The sequence below is a fragment of the Caloenas nicobarica genome, chromosome 34 (assembly GCF_036013445.1).
Source record: "Caloenas nicobarica isolate bCalNic1 chromosome 34, bCalNic1.hap1, whole genome shotgun sequence".
In the NCBI taxonomy this organism is placed as follows: domain Eukaryota; kingdom Metazoa; phylum Chordata; class Aves; order Columbiformes; family Columbidae; genus Caloenas; species Caloenas nicobarica.
In genome coordinates this window covers 286973-299270 of record NC_088278.1, presented here as the reverse complement: position 1 = coordinate 299270, position 12298 = coordinate 286973, and the positions used below count along the sequence as shown (strand labels likewise).

Genomic DNA, 12298 nt, shown 5'->3' with positions numbered 1-12298 from the left:
AATTCACTTGATCCCCAAATTAACCTGAACCCCAAAATTCACATGAACCCCCAAATTCACCTGAACCCCCAAAATTGACCCTGAACCCCAAAATTGACCCTGAACCCCAAATTCACCTGAACCCCCCAAACTGATCCTAAATCCCCAAATTCACCCGAACCCCAAAATTCACCTGAACCCCCAAAATTGACCCTGAACCCCCAAAACTGATCCCAACCCCCATTACCATCATTCCGCTCCAGAGTGAACAGCCCCACCGAACCCCCAAAATCCCCCTTTGCACCCCAAAAATCCCCCCGGGACCCCCCCAAAATTCCCCTGGACACCCCCAAAAATCCCCTTTTGTGCCCCAAAACCCCCCCCCCGGGACCCCCCGATTCTGGGGGGTCCCCCCTAATTTTGGGGTCCCCCCCATAGGTAAGAAGTTCAAGTGCAAAAAGGCCGAACCCAGGTAAGGTCCCTCCCCCAAATTTGGGGTCCCCCCATATTTTGGGGTCCCCCCCATAATTTGGGGACCCCCAAGACCCCCCCATATTATTGGGGACCCCCCCTGTTATTGGGACCCCCCCCAATTATTGGGGGTCCCCCCCTTATTTTGGGGACCCCCCCCATATTATTGGGACCCCCCCAAGATTTTGGGGTCCCCCCCCATATTTTGGGGACCCCCCTTTGACCCGCCCCTCCCCCCCCAGCCCCCCGGACCAACCGAAGACCCGTGAGTGGGGGAGGGGTGGGAAGGGGGGGGGGGGGGGGGAGGGGGGTGATGCTCGGGGTTGCCATGGCAACAGGTGACGTCATCGCGGAGGGGGCGAGGGGTTCCCCTGCAGGGTTGGGGGAGAGGCTGGGGGGGGGGGTGGTCCTCCGAACTCCTGGGTCCCCTCCCGAACTCCTGGGTCCCCTCCCGAACGCCTGGGTCCCTGGGGCACTCCTGGGTCCCCTCCCGAACTCCTGGGTCCCTCCCGCACTCCTGGGTCCCTCCCGCACTCCTGGGTCCCTCCCGAACTCCTGGGTTCCTCCCGAACTCCTGGGTCCCCTCCCGGACTCCTGGGTCCCCTCCCGAACTCCTGGGTCCCTCCCGAACTCCTGGGTCCCTCCCGAACTCCTGGGTCCCCTCCCGCACTCCTGGGTCCCTCCCGAACTCCTGGGTCCCCTCCCGCACTCCTGGGTCCCTCCCGAACGCCTGGGTCCCCTCCCGAACTCCTGGGTCCCTGGGGCACTCCTGGGTCCCCTCCCGAACTCCTGGGTCCTCTCTCGAACTCCTGGGTCCCCTCCCGCACTCCTGGGTCCCCTCCCGAACGCCTGGGTCCCTCCCAAACTCCTGGGTCCCTCCCGGACTCCTGGGTCCCTCCCGAACTCCTGGGTCCCTCAGAACTCCTGGGTCCCCTCCCGAACTCCTGGGTCCCTCAGAACTCCTGGGTCCTCTCTCGAACTCCTGGGTCCCGTCCCGAACTCCTGGGTCCCCTCCCGAACTCCTGGGTCCCTCCCGAACGCCTGGGTCCCCTCCCGAACTCCTGGGTCCCTCAGAACTCCTGGGTCCCCTCTAATTCTGTCTCTCTCTTTCCCAGCAGCCCCCCCGGCCACCGCGTAGCTCCGCCCCCTTCGCCGAGAGCCACGCCCCCTCCCGGACGCCTGGGTCCCTCCCGGACGCCTGGGTCCCTCCCGGACGCCTGGGTCCCTCCGGTGCATGCGCGCCCCTCCCCCCACCACCAGCCGAAGACAACGCGGGGTGGGGGGGGGGGGGGGAGGGGATGAAATTCGGGGTCCCCCCCCCCACCCCCCCACGGAGCCAAGGACCCCCCGGAACGGGGGGACCCCCCAGAATAGGGGACACCCCCCCTTTCAAATGCACTTTGCAACCTTGGGGACCCCACCCCCCCCAAAAGCTGCTGCTCCCCCCGCGCACGGAAATAAAGGAGATGTTTGGTAACCACCGCTGGGGGGCGCTGTTGGGGGGACCCAGGAGTTCGGGGGGGGACCCAGGAGTTCGGGGGGGGGACCCAGGAGTTCGGGAAAGAACGAAAGTTCCGCGCGGAACCAAAGTTCGGGGTCGCGGGGGCAGTGGGGGAGAGGTTTAGAGGTGGCACCGAGGCGCCTGTGGGGACCGGAAGTGATGTTACACCGAGGCAAATGGGGCCGGAAACGGGCGGTTCGGGATTCCCGGGGGGATTTTGAGCCTCCCAGGTGGGTCTTGCTCATCCTGTTCATTTATTTAAGAGGGGACCCAGGCGTTCCGGAGGGACCCAGGAGTTCGGGAGGGACCCAGGAGTCCGGGAGGGACCCAGGCGTTCGGGAGGGACCCAGGCGTTCGGGAGGGACCCAGGCGTTCGGGAGGGGACCCAGGCGTTCGGGAGGGACCCAGGCGTTCGGGAGGGACCCAGGCGTTCGGGAGGGGACCCAGGAGTTCGAGAGGGACCCAGGAGTTCGGGGAGGGGACCCAGGAGTTCGGGAGGGGACCCAGGCGTTCGGGAGGGGACCCAGGCGTCCGGGAGGGACCCAGGCGTTCGGGAGGGACCCAGGCGTTCGGGAGGGACCCAGGAGTTCGGGGAGGGGACCCAGGAGTCCGGGAGGGACCCAGGCGTTCGGGAGGGACCCAGGCGTTCGGGAGGGACCCAGGAGTTCGGGGGGACCCAGGCGTTCGGGAGGGACCCAGGAGTTCGGGAGGGACCCAGGCGTTCGGGAGGGACCCAGGAGTGCGGGGGGGACCCAGGAGTTCACGGGGGGACCCAGGCGTCCGGGAGGGACCCAGGAGTTCGGGGCAGGACCCAGGAGTTCGGGAGGGACCCAGGCGTTCGGGAGGGGACCCAGGAGTTCTGGGGGGACCCAGGCGTTCGGGAGGGGACCCAGGAGTTCGGGAGGGACCCAGGAGTTCACGGGGGGACCCAGGCGTCCGGGAGGGACCCAGGAGTTCGGGGAGGGGACCCAGGCGTTCGGGGAGGGGACCCAGGAGTTCGGGGGGGGGACCCAGGCGTCCGGCGCCCCGCCCCTCCCCGCGCTGGCCCCGCCCCCTGGTCTCCCATTGGCGGAGCCGCCGCTCCCAGGGCTCCGCGCGGCAGGGGCGGGGCCGGGAGGCGCCGGGCTGGGCCGAGGTGCGGCCGCGGGGCGGCTGCGGGGCCGGGGCGGCGCTTGGGGGGCCCGGGGGGGGCGGGGGGGGCCGGGGGGAACCCCGGGGGGGGCGGGCGGGGGGGGCGGGGCCTCCAGGGGACGGGGCGGAGCCGGAAGTAGCGGCGCTGCCCGCCCCCCCCTCCCCCCCCCGCAGATGAACCTGGGCCGCGTGTCCAATGAGGAGAAGCTGGAGCTGTGCCGGAAGTACTACCGCGGTGAGCCACGCCCACTTCCGCCCCTTCTCGCCCGCCCCCCTCCCCCCTTTTTCCCGCCCACTTCCGCCCTTTCCCGCCCCCTTTCCGCCCATCGCTCCGCCCACTTCCGCCTTTCCCCGGCCCCCTTTTCCGCCCATCGCCCCGCCCACTGCCGCCCTTTCCCGCCCATGGCCCCGCCCCACTTCCGCTTTCCCCCCGCCCACTTCCGTCCCTTTTCCGCCCATGTTTCCGCCCACTTCCGCCCTTTCCCGCCCATCGCCCCGCCCACTTCCGCCCTTTCCCACCCCCTTTTCCGCCCATCGCCCCGCCCACTTCCGCCGGCCCCGCCTACTTCCGCCCCCCCTCCCTTGACCCTTAATAATTAGTCCCTGGGGGTTAATTAATGATTCGAGAGGGGAGTAACTAATCCCAGGGGGGTCCTAATTAGTGCCGGGGGGGATTAATTAGGCCCTGTCTGGGTTAATTAATGACTCTGGGGGGTGTTAGTTAGTCCCTGGGGGGGGTTAATTAGTCCTTAGGGTGGTTAATTAGTCACTTGGCGGCCTAATTAGTGACTCTGGGGGCTTTAATTAGTCCCTGGGGGGTTAATTAATGAGTCTGGGGGCGTTAATTAGTCCCTTGGGGGGTTAATTAATGGCTGGGGGGGTTAATTAACTAGAGTGTTAATTAGTTAGGTTGTTAATTAATTAGGGTGTTAGTTAGGGTGTTAGTTACAGTGTTAATTAGCTAGACTGTTAATTAGGGTCTTAATCAGGGTGTTAACTAATTAGGGTGTTAATTAGTTAGAGTGTTAACTAATTAGGGTGTTAACTAATTAAGGTGTTAGAGTGTTAACTAATTAGGGTGTTAATTAGAGTGTTAACTAATTAGGGTGTTAATTGGCTAGAGTGTTAACTAATTAGGGTGTTAACTAATTACGGTGTTAATTAGTTAGAGTGTTAATTAATTAGGGTGTTAATTAGAGTGTTAATTGTGGTGTTAATTAATTAGTGTGTTAATTGGTTAGGGTGTTAATTAATTAGGGTGATAATTACTCAGGATGTTAGTTAAGGTGATAATTAGGGTGATAATTAGTCAGGGTGTTAATTAGTTAGGGTGATAATTAATTGGGGTGTTAATTAGAATGTTAGTTATTTAGGGTGATAATTAATCAGGGTGTTAATTAGTTAGGGTGTTAATTGGGGTGTTAATTGGGGTGTTAATTAGGGTGTTAATTAGGGTGTTAATTAGTTAGGGTGTTAATTGGGGTGTTAATTAGGGTGTTAATTAGTTAGGGTGTTAATTGGGGTGTTAATTAGGGTGTTAATTAGGGTGTTAATTAGGGTGTTAATTAGGGTGTTAATTGGGGTGTTAATTACTTGCGGTGTTAATTACTTGGGGTGTTAATTAACTGGGGTGTTAATTACTTGGGGTGTTAATTAACTGGGGTGTTAATTAACTGGGGTGTTAATTACTTGGGGTGTTAATTACTTGGGGTGTTAATTACTTGGGGTGTTAACTGGGGTGTTAATTATTTGGGGTGTTAATTACTTGGGGTGTTAATTACTTGGGGTGTTAATTACTTGGGGTGTTAATTACTTGGGGTGTTAATTAACTGGGGTGTTAATTACTTGGGGTGTTAATTACGTGGGGTGTTAATTACGTGGGGTGTTAATTACGTGGGGTGTTAATTACTTGGGGTGTTAATTACGTGGGGTGTTAGCTGGGGTGTTAATTACGTGGGGTGTTAATTACGTGGGGTGTTAATTACGTGGGGTGTTAACTGGGATGTTAATTAACTGGGGTGTTAATTACTTGGGGTGTTAATTACGTGGGGTGTTAATTGGGGTGTTAATTAGGGTGTTAATTAGTTAGGGTGTTAATTGGGGTGTTAATTACTTGGGGTGTTAATTACTTGGGGTGTTAATTACGTGGGGTGTTAATTACTTGGGGTGTTAATTACTTGGGGTGTTAATTACTTGGGGTGTTAATTAACTGGGGTGTTAATTAGAATGTTAGTTATTTAGGGCGATAATTAGTCAGGGTGTTATTTAGTTAGGGTGTTAATTGGGGTGTTAATTGGGGTGTTAATTGGGGTGTTAATTAGGGTGATAATTGGGGTGTTAATTAGGGTGTTAATTAGTTAGGGTGTTAATTGGGGTGTTAATTAGGGTGTTAATTAGGGTGTTAATTAGTTAGGGTGATAATTGGGGTGTTAATTAGGGTGTTAATTAGGGTGTTAATTAGTTAGGGTGTTAATTGGGGTGTTAATCGGGGTGTTAATTAGGGTGTTAATTAGTTAGGGTGTTAATTGGGGTGTTAGTTACTTGGGGTGTTAATTACGTGGGGTGTTAATTAACTGGGGTGTTAATTACGTGGGGTGTTAATTACGTGGAGTGTTAATTAACTGGGGTGTTAATTACGTGGGGTGTTAATTACGTGGGGTGTTAATTAACTGGGGTGTTAATTACGTGGGGTGTTAATTACGTGGGGTGTTAATTACGTGGAGTGTTAATTAACTGGGGTGTTAATTACTTGGGGTGTTAATTAACTGGGGTGTTAATTACTTGGGGTGTTAATTACTTGGGGTGTTAATTAACTGGGGTGTTAACTGGGGTGTTAATTATGTGGGGTGTTAATTACTTGGGGTGTTAACTGGGGTGTTAATTAACTGGGGTGTTAATTATTTGGGGTGTTAATTACTTGGGGTGTTAATTACTTGGGGTGTTAATTAACTGGGGTGTTAATTACTTGGGGTGTTAATTACTTGGGGTGTTAATTACGTGGGGTGTTAATTACTTGGGGTGTTAATTACGTGGGGTGTTAATTACGTGGGGTGTTAACTGGGGTGTTAATTAACTGGGGTGTTAATTAACTGGGGTGTTAATTACTTGGGGTGTTAATTATGTGGGGTGTTAATTATGTGGGGTGTTAATTACGTGGGGTGTCCGCTGGGGGCTGCAGCTGCTCCTCCCCCGTGGGCTCGTCCCCGCCACGACCGCACCGTTAATTGACCGCACCGTTAATTGACCGCACCGTTAATTAACCGGGGCGGCGTAACGAGCTCGGGGGGCCGCTCGCAGGGGGCTTCGCGCTGCTGCCGTTCCTGTGGCTGGTCAACGTGCTCTGGTTCTTCCGCGAGGCGTTCGTGGCGCAGCCCTATGGGGAGCAGCCGCAGATCCGCGCCTGTGAGACATATGGGATCCATAGGGGCTGGGGGGGGCTATAGGGGGCTATGGGGGGCTATGGGGGATCTATAGGGGGCTGTGGGGGGCTATGGTGGTCTATGGGGGTCTATAGGGGACTATAAGGGGCTATGGGGGGCTATGGGGGATCTATAGGGGGCTATGGGGGGCTATGGTGGTCTATGGGGGTCTATAGGGGACTATAAGGGGCTATGGGGAGCCATGGGGGGCTATAGAATCTATAGGAGCTCCGGGGTGTTTGTGGTTCAGCCCTATGGGGAGCAGCAGCAGATCCGGACCTGTGAGACATATGGGATCCATAGGGGCTGGGGGGGGCTATGGGGGATCTATAGGGGGCTATGGGGGCTATGGGGGGATATAGGGGGCTATGGGAGGCTATAAGGGGCTATGGGGGGCTATGGGGGCTATGGGGGCTATAGGAGCTCCGGGGTGTTTGTGGTTCAGCCCTATGGGGAGCAGCCGCAGATCCGCGCCTGTGAGACATATGGGATCCATAGGGGCTATGAGGGGCTATGGGGATCTACAGGGGGCTATAGAGTCTATAGGGGTCTATGGGGGGCTCTAGGGGCTCTGGGGCTCTATAGGGGTCTATAGGGGTCTATGGGGGGCTATAAGGGGCTATGGGGCTCTATAGGGGTCTATAGGGGTCTATGGGGGGCTCTAGGGGCTATGGGGCTCTATAGGGGTCTATAGGAGCTATGGGGGGCTATGGGGCTCTATAGGGCTCTATAGGGGTCTATGGGGGGCTCTAGGGGCTATGGGGCTCTATAGGGGTCTATAGGGGTCTATAGGAGCTATGCGGGGCTATAGGGCTCTATAGGGGTCTATGGGGGGCTCTAGGGGCTCTGGGTCTCTATAGGGCTCTATAGGGCTCTATAGGGGTCTATAGGGGTCTATGGGGGGCTATAAGGGGCTATAGGGCTCTATAGGGGTCTATAGGGCTCTATAGGGCTCTATAGGGGCTCTGGGGCTCTATAGGGGCTGTGGGGGTCTCTGGGGGTCTCTAAGGCTCTATAGAGAACCGATAAGGTCTATTTTCGGGTGGTTTATGGTATATTTTTCTCTCTATTTTCGCCATGTTTTTTATATTTCCGCACACCCAGCGCTGGGCCTGTGGGAGCTGGGGGGGGGGACCCCCCATACTGGGAGCTACTGGGAGCAACTGGGAGGGATTTTAGACCCGGGATTGGGTTTATGGGTCCGGGGGGGTTCCCCCAAACCCCCATTTTGTGCCTTTTTCATCTATTTTTAATATTTTTTATTATATTTTAATGTGCAATTAAGGTGGCGCTGGGCCTGGGCCTGTGGGAGCTGAGGGGGGGACCCCCCATACTGGGAGCTACTGGGAGCAACTGGGAGGGATTTTAGACCCGGGATTGGGTTTATGGGTCCGGGGAGTTCCCCCCAAACCCCCATTTTGTGTCATTTTAATCCATTTTCAATATTTTTTATTTTATTTCAAGATGAGATTAGGTCAGCGCTGGGCCTGGGCCTGTGGGAGTTGGGGGGTCACCCCTTACTGGGAGCTACTGGGAGCAACTGGGAGGGATTTTAGACCTGGGATTTGGTTTACGGGTCCGGGGGGGTTCCCCCAAACCCCCATTTTGTGCCTTTTTCATTTATTTTCAATATTTTTTATTATATTTTAATGTGCGATTAAGGTGGTGCTGGGCCTGGGCCTGTGGGAGTTGGGGGGACCCCCCATACTGGGAGGTACTGGGAGCAACTGGGAGGGATTTTAGACCCGGGATTTGGTTTATGGGTCCGGGGAGTTCCCCCCAAACTCCCATTTTGTGTCGTTTTCATTTATTTTCAATATTTTTTATTTTATTTCAAGATGAGATTAGGTCGGCGCTGGGCCTGGGCCTGTGGGAGTTGGGGGGTCACCTCTTACTGGGAGCTACTGGGAGCAACTGGGAGGGATTTTAGACCCGGGATTGGGTTTATGGGTCGGGGGGGTTCCCCCCAAACCCCCATTTTGTGCCTTTTTCATTTATTTTCAATATTTTTTATTATATTTTAATGTGCGATTAAGGTGGCGCTGGGCCTGGGCCTGTGGGAGCTGAGGGGGGGTCACCCCTTACTGGGAGCTACTGGGAGCAACTGGGAGGGATTTTAGACCCGGGATTGGGTTTATGGGTCCGGGGGGGTTCCCCCAAACCCCCATTTTGTGCTTTTTTCATTTATTTTCAATATTTTTTATTATATTTTAATGTGCGATTAAGGTGGCACTGGGCCTGGGCCTGTGGGAGTTGGGGGGTCACCTCTTACTGGGAGCTACTGGGAGCAACTGGGAGGGATTTTAGACCCGGGATTGGGTTTACGGGTCTGGGGGGGTTCCCCCAAACCCCCATTTTGTGCCTTTTTCATTTATTTTCAATATTTTTTATTTTATTTCAAGATGAGATTAGGTCAGCGCTGGGCCTGGGCCTGTGGGAGTTGGGGGGACCCCTCATACTGGGAGCTACTGGGAGCAACTGGGAGGGATTTTAGACCCGGGATTTGGTTTACGGGTCCGGGGGGGTCCCCCCCATATCCCCAACCCTTCGAATTCTCTGCGATTCGCCCCAATTTTGGCGTTTCTCGGTGTTTTTCCAGACGTGCGCCGCTCGGCGCTGGGCCTGGGCCTGTGGGGGGCGGCCCTGGGCCTGTGGGTCGGGCTGTTCCAGAGCCGCCGGCAGAGCTGGGGGGCCCTGGGCGACTATTTGGCCTTTACCCTCCCCCTGGGCACCCCCTGAACCCCCAAACCCAGCGGAAAAGTGGGGGGGACCCCCCCCCAGCCCCCCGGGGAAGTTTTGGGGCGGCCCGAAAATTCCCAGGGGGGCAAAAAGGGGGTGAAGATGGAGCCGGTGGGAGGTGAGAATGGGGGGGGGGGGGGCACGTAAAAAGTGGGGGGAATGGGATGAAAAAATGGGGGGGACGGCGCGAAATTTGAGGAGAGGACAAGGGGGGGGTCCCCAAAATGGGGGGGGGTCCCCAAAATGAGGTGGGGGGGTCCCCAAAATTAATGGGGGGGAGAAAAAGGGGGTGAAGATGGAGCTGGTTGGAGGTGGGAATGGGGGGGGACACACGTAGAAATGGGGGGAATGGGACCAAAAAATGGGGGGGACGGCGCGAAATTTGAGGAGAGGACAAGGGGGGGGGTCCCCAAAATGGGGGGGGTCCCCAAAATGAGGGGGGTCGTGGAATTGGGGGGGGTCCCCGAAATGAATGGGAGAAAAAGGGGGTGAAGATGGAGCTGGTTGGAGGTGAGAATGGGGGGGGGGGGGGCACGTAAAAAGTGGGGGGAATGGGATGAAAAAATGGGGGGGACGGCCTGAAATTTGAGGAGAGGACAAGGGGGGGGTCCCCAAAATGGGGGGGGGTCCCCAAAATGAGGGGGGTTGTGGAATTGGGGGGGGTCCCCAAAATTAATGGGAGAAAAAGGGGGTGAAGATGGAGCTGGTTGGAGGTGAGAATAATGGGGGGGGGACATATAGAAATTGGGGGGAATGGGATGAAAAAATGGGGGGGACACCCTGAAATTTGAGGAGAGGACAAGGGGGGGTCCCCAAAATGGGGGGGGGTCCCCAAAATGAGGTGGGGGGGTCCCCAAAATTAATGGGGGGGAGAAAAAGGGGGTGAAGATGGAGCCGGTGGGAGGTGAGAATGGGGGGGGGGGCACGTAAAAAGTGGGGGGAATGGGATGAAAAATGGGGGGGACGGCGCGAAATTTGAGGAGAGGACAAGGGGGGGGGGTCCCCAAAATGGGGGGGGGTCCCCAAAATGAGGGGGGTTGTGGAATTGGGGGGGGTCCCCGAAATTAATGGGGGGGACAAAAAGGGGGTGAAGATGGAGCCGGTTGGAGGTGGGAATGTGGGGGGGGGGCACGTAAAAAGTGGGGGGAATGGGATGAAAAAATGGGGGGGACGGCGTGAAATTTGAGGAGAGGACAAGGGGGGGGGTCCCCAAAATGGGGGGGGGGGTGTGGAATTGGGGGGGGTCCCCGAAATTAATGGGGGGGACAAAAAGGGGGTGAAGATGGAGCCGGTTGGAGGTGGGAATGGGGGGGGACACACGTAGAAATGGGGGGAATGGGACCAAAAAATGGGGGGGACGGCGCAAAATTTGAGGAGAGGACAAGGGGGGGGGTCCCCAAAATGGGGGGGGGGGTGTGGAATTGGGGGGGGTCCCCGAAATTAATGGGGGGGAGAAAAAGGGGGTGAAGATGGAGCTGGTTGGAGGTGGGAATGGGGGGGGGGTACATAAAAAGTGGGGGGAATGGGACCAAAAAATGGGGGGGACGGCGTGAAATTTGAGGAGAGGACAAGGGGGGGGTCCCCAAAATGGGGGGGGTCCCCAAAATGAGGGGGGTTGTGGAATTGGGGGGGTCCCCAAAATTAATGGGAGAAAAAGGGGGTGAAGATGGAGCTGGTTGGAGGTGAGAATGGGGGAGGGGGCACGTAAAAAGTGGGGGGAATGGGATGAAAAAATGGGGGGGACGGCGTGAAATTTGAGGAGAGGACAAGGGGGGGTCCCCAAAATGGGGGGGGTCCCCAAAATGAGGGGGGGGGGTCCCCGAAATTAATGGGGGGGAGAAAAAGGGGGTGAAGATGGAGCTGGTTGGAGGTGGGAATAATGGGGGGGACACGTAGAAATTGGGGGGAATGGGATGAAAAAATGGGGGGGACGGTGCGAAATTTGAGGAGAGGACAAGGGGGGGGGGTCCCCAAAATGGGGGGGGGGACCCAAATTTTGGGGGTTGTCCCTTAAAGTGGTTGGGGGGGGTTAAAATGAGGGGGGGACGGCCCAATATTAGGGGAGATGGGGAGGGGTGATTTGGGGGAGGGGGGGGGGTTGGAATTTGGGGACCCCCCCCAAGGGGTTTTGGGGTGTTGACCACGTGACTCCCCCCCCCCAGGTGACGTCATGTGACAACGTGTGACATCATCCCCCCCCCCCCCCCATTTTGAGGCTGTTTCTGGGGGTTTTGGGGCTCCCCAATCCCCGCCCCCCCCCCCCCCATTAAAGCTGTTTTGGCCCCGCCCACTTGTGGCACGTGGTTGGCCCCGCCCCCGGGTGGGCGTGTCCCGCCCAAGCCCCGCCCACCCCCCATAGAACACGATGGGGGAGGGAAGACCCTTTATTGAGGGGGTGGGGCTTGTGGAGGGGGCGTGGCCAAGGGGGCGGAGTTAACGAGTGGGTGGGGCTTGCTGTCTATGGGCGGGGTGGGGGCGTGGCCTCCCGGGGTGGGCGGGGCCCGTTGGTTCCCACAGCTGGTCATGTAGGGGGTGGGGCTTTTATGGGGGCGTGGCTAATGAGGGGGCGTGGCTGCGCCGAGGGGCGGGGCTTGTTTGCGATAGGGGTTGGGGGCGTGGCCAGGCAGAGGGGGCGGAGCTTGTTGCTGCCTAAAGGTGGTTATGGAAGGGATGGGGAGGTTGGGGGGGTGTGGCCAAGTGGAGGGGCGTGGTTAATGGGGTGTGGCCATGGGGAGGGGCTTGCTGCTCCCTATAGGCGGCTATAGGAGAGGGGGGGGGCGTGGCGGGGGGGCGTGGCCAGGCAGAGGGGGTGGGGCTTGCAGCTCCCTATAGGCAGCTATGGGGGGGGGGAGTTTTGGGGTGTGGCCTCGGGGGTGGGCGTGGCCAGGCAGAGGGGGCGGAGCTTGCTGCTCCCTATAGGTGGCTATGGGGGGGCGTGGTTAGGGGGCGTGGCCACGCTGAGGGGCGTGGCCAGGCAGGGGGGCGGGGGCTTGCTGGTGCCTATGGGGGTGGGGGCGTGGCTAGGCACAGGGGCGTGGCCAGGCAGAGGGGGCGGAGC

At 57.7% G+C, this 12298-nt stretch overlaps 1 protein-coding gene across 2 annotated transcripts; it reads left to right on the top strand.

Moving 5' to 3' along the window:
- The first annotated feature begins 2105 nt into the window (after positions 1-2105).
- PSENEN (presenilin enhancer, gamma-secretase subunit) lies at positions 2106-11528 on the top strand. 2 transcript variants are annotated; one of them, XM_065654641.1, is made up of 5 exons: positions 2106-2181; positions 3257-3317; positions 6380-6484; positions 9101-9358; positions 11403-11528. In XM_065654641.1, the coding sequence occupies exons 2-4, from the start codon at positions 3257-3259 to the stop codon at positions 9238-9240; spliced, it is 306 nt and encodes a 101-aa protein (XP_065510713.1). In that variant the 5' UTR covers positions 2106-2181; the 3' UTR covers positions 9241-9358; positions 11403-11528. The 2 variants fall into 2 exon arrangements, with proteins under 2 accessions (XP_065510713.1, XP_065510712.1); XM_065654640.1 differs by lacking the exon at positions 2106-2181 and adding an exon at positions 3011-3086.
- Positions 11529-12298: the final 770 nt, after the last annotated feature.

Coding starts and splice junctions, on each gene's coding strand:
- PSENEN (XM_065654641.1), top strand. CDS start 3,257: ATGAACCTGGGCCGCGTGTCCAATGAGGAGAAGCTGGAGCTGTGCCGG. Junction 3,318..6,379: donor GTGCCGGAAGTACTACCGCG/GTGAGCCACGCC, acceptor GGCCGCTCGCAG/GGGGCTTCGCGCTGCTGCCG. Junction 6,485..9,100: donor GCAGCCGCAGATCCGCGCCT/GTGAGACATATG, acceptor GTGTTTTTCCAG/ACGTGCGCCGCTCGGCGCTG.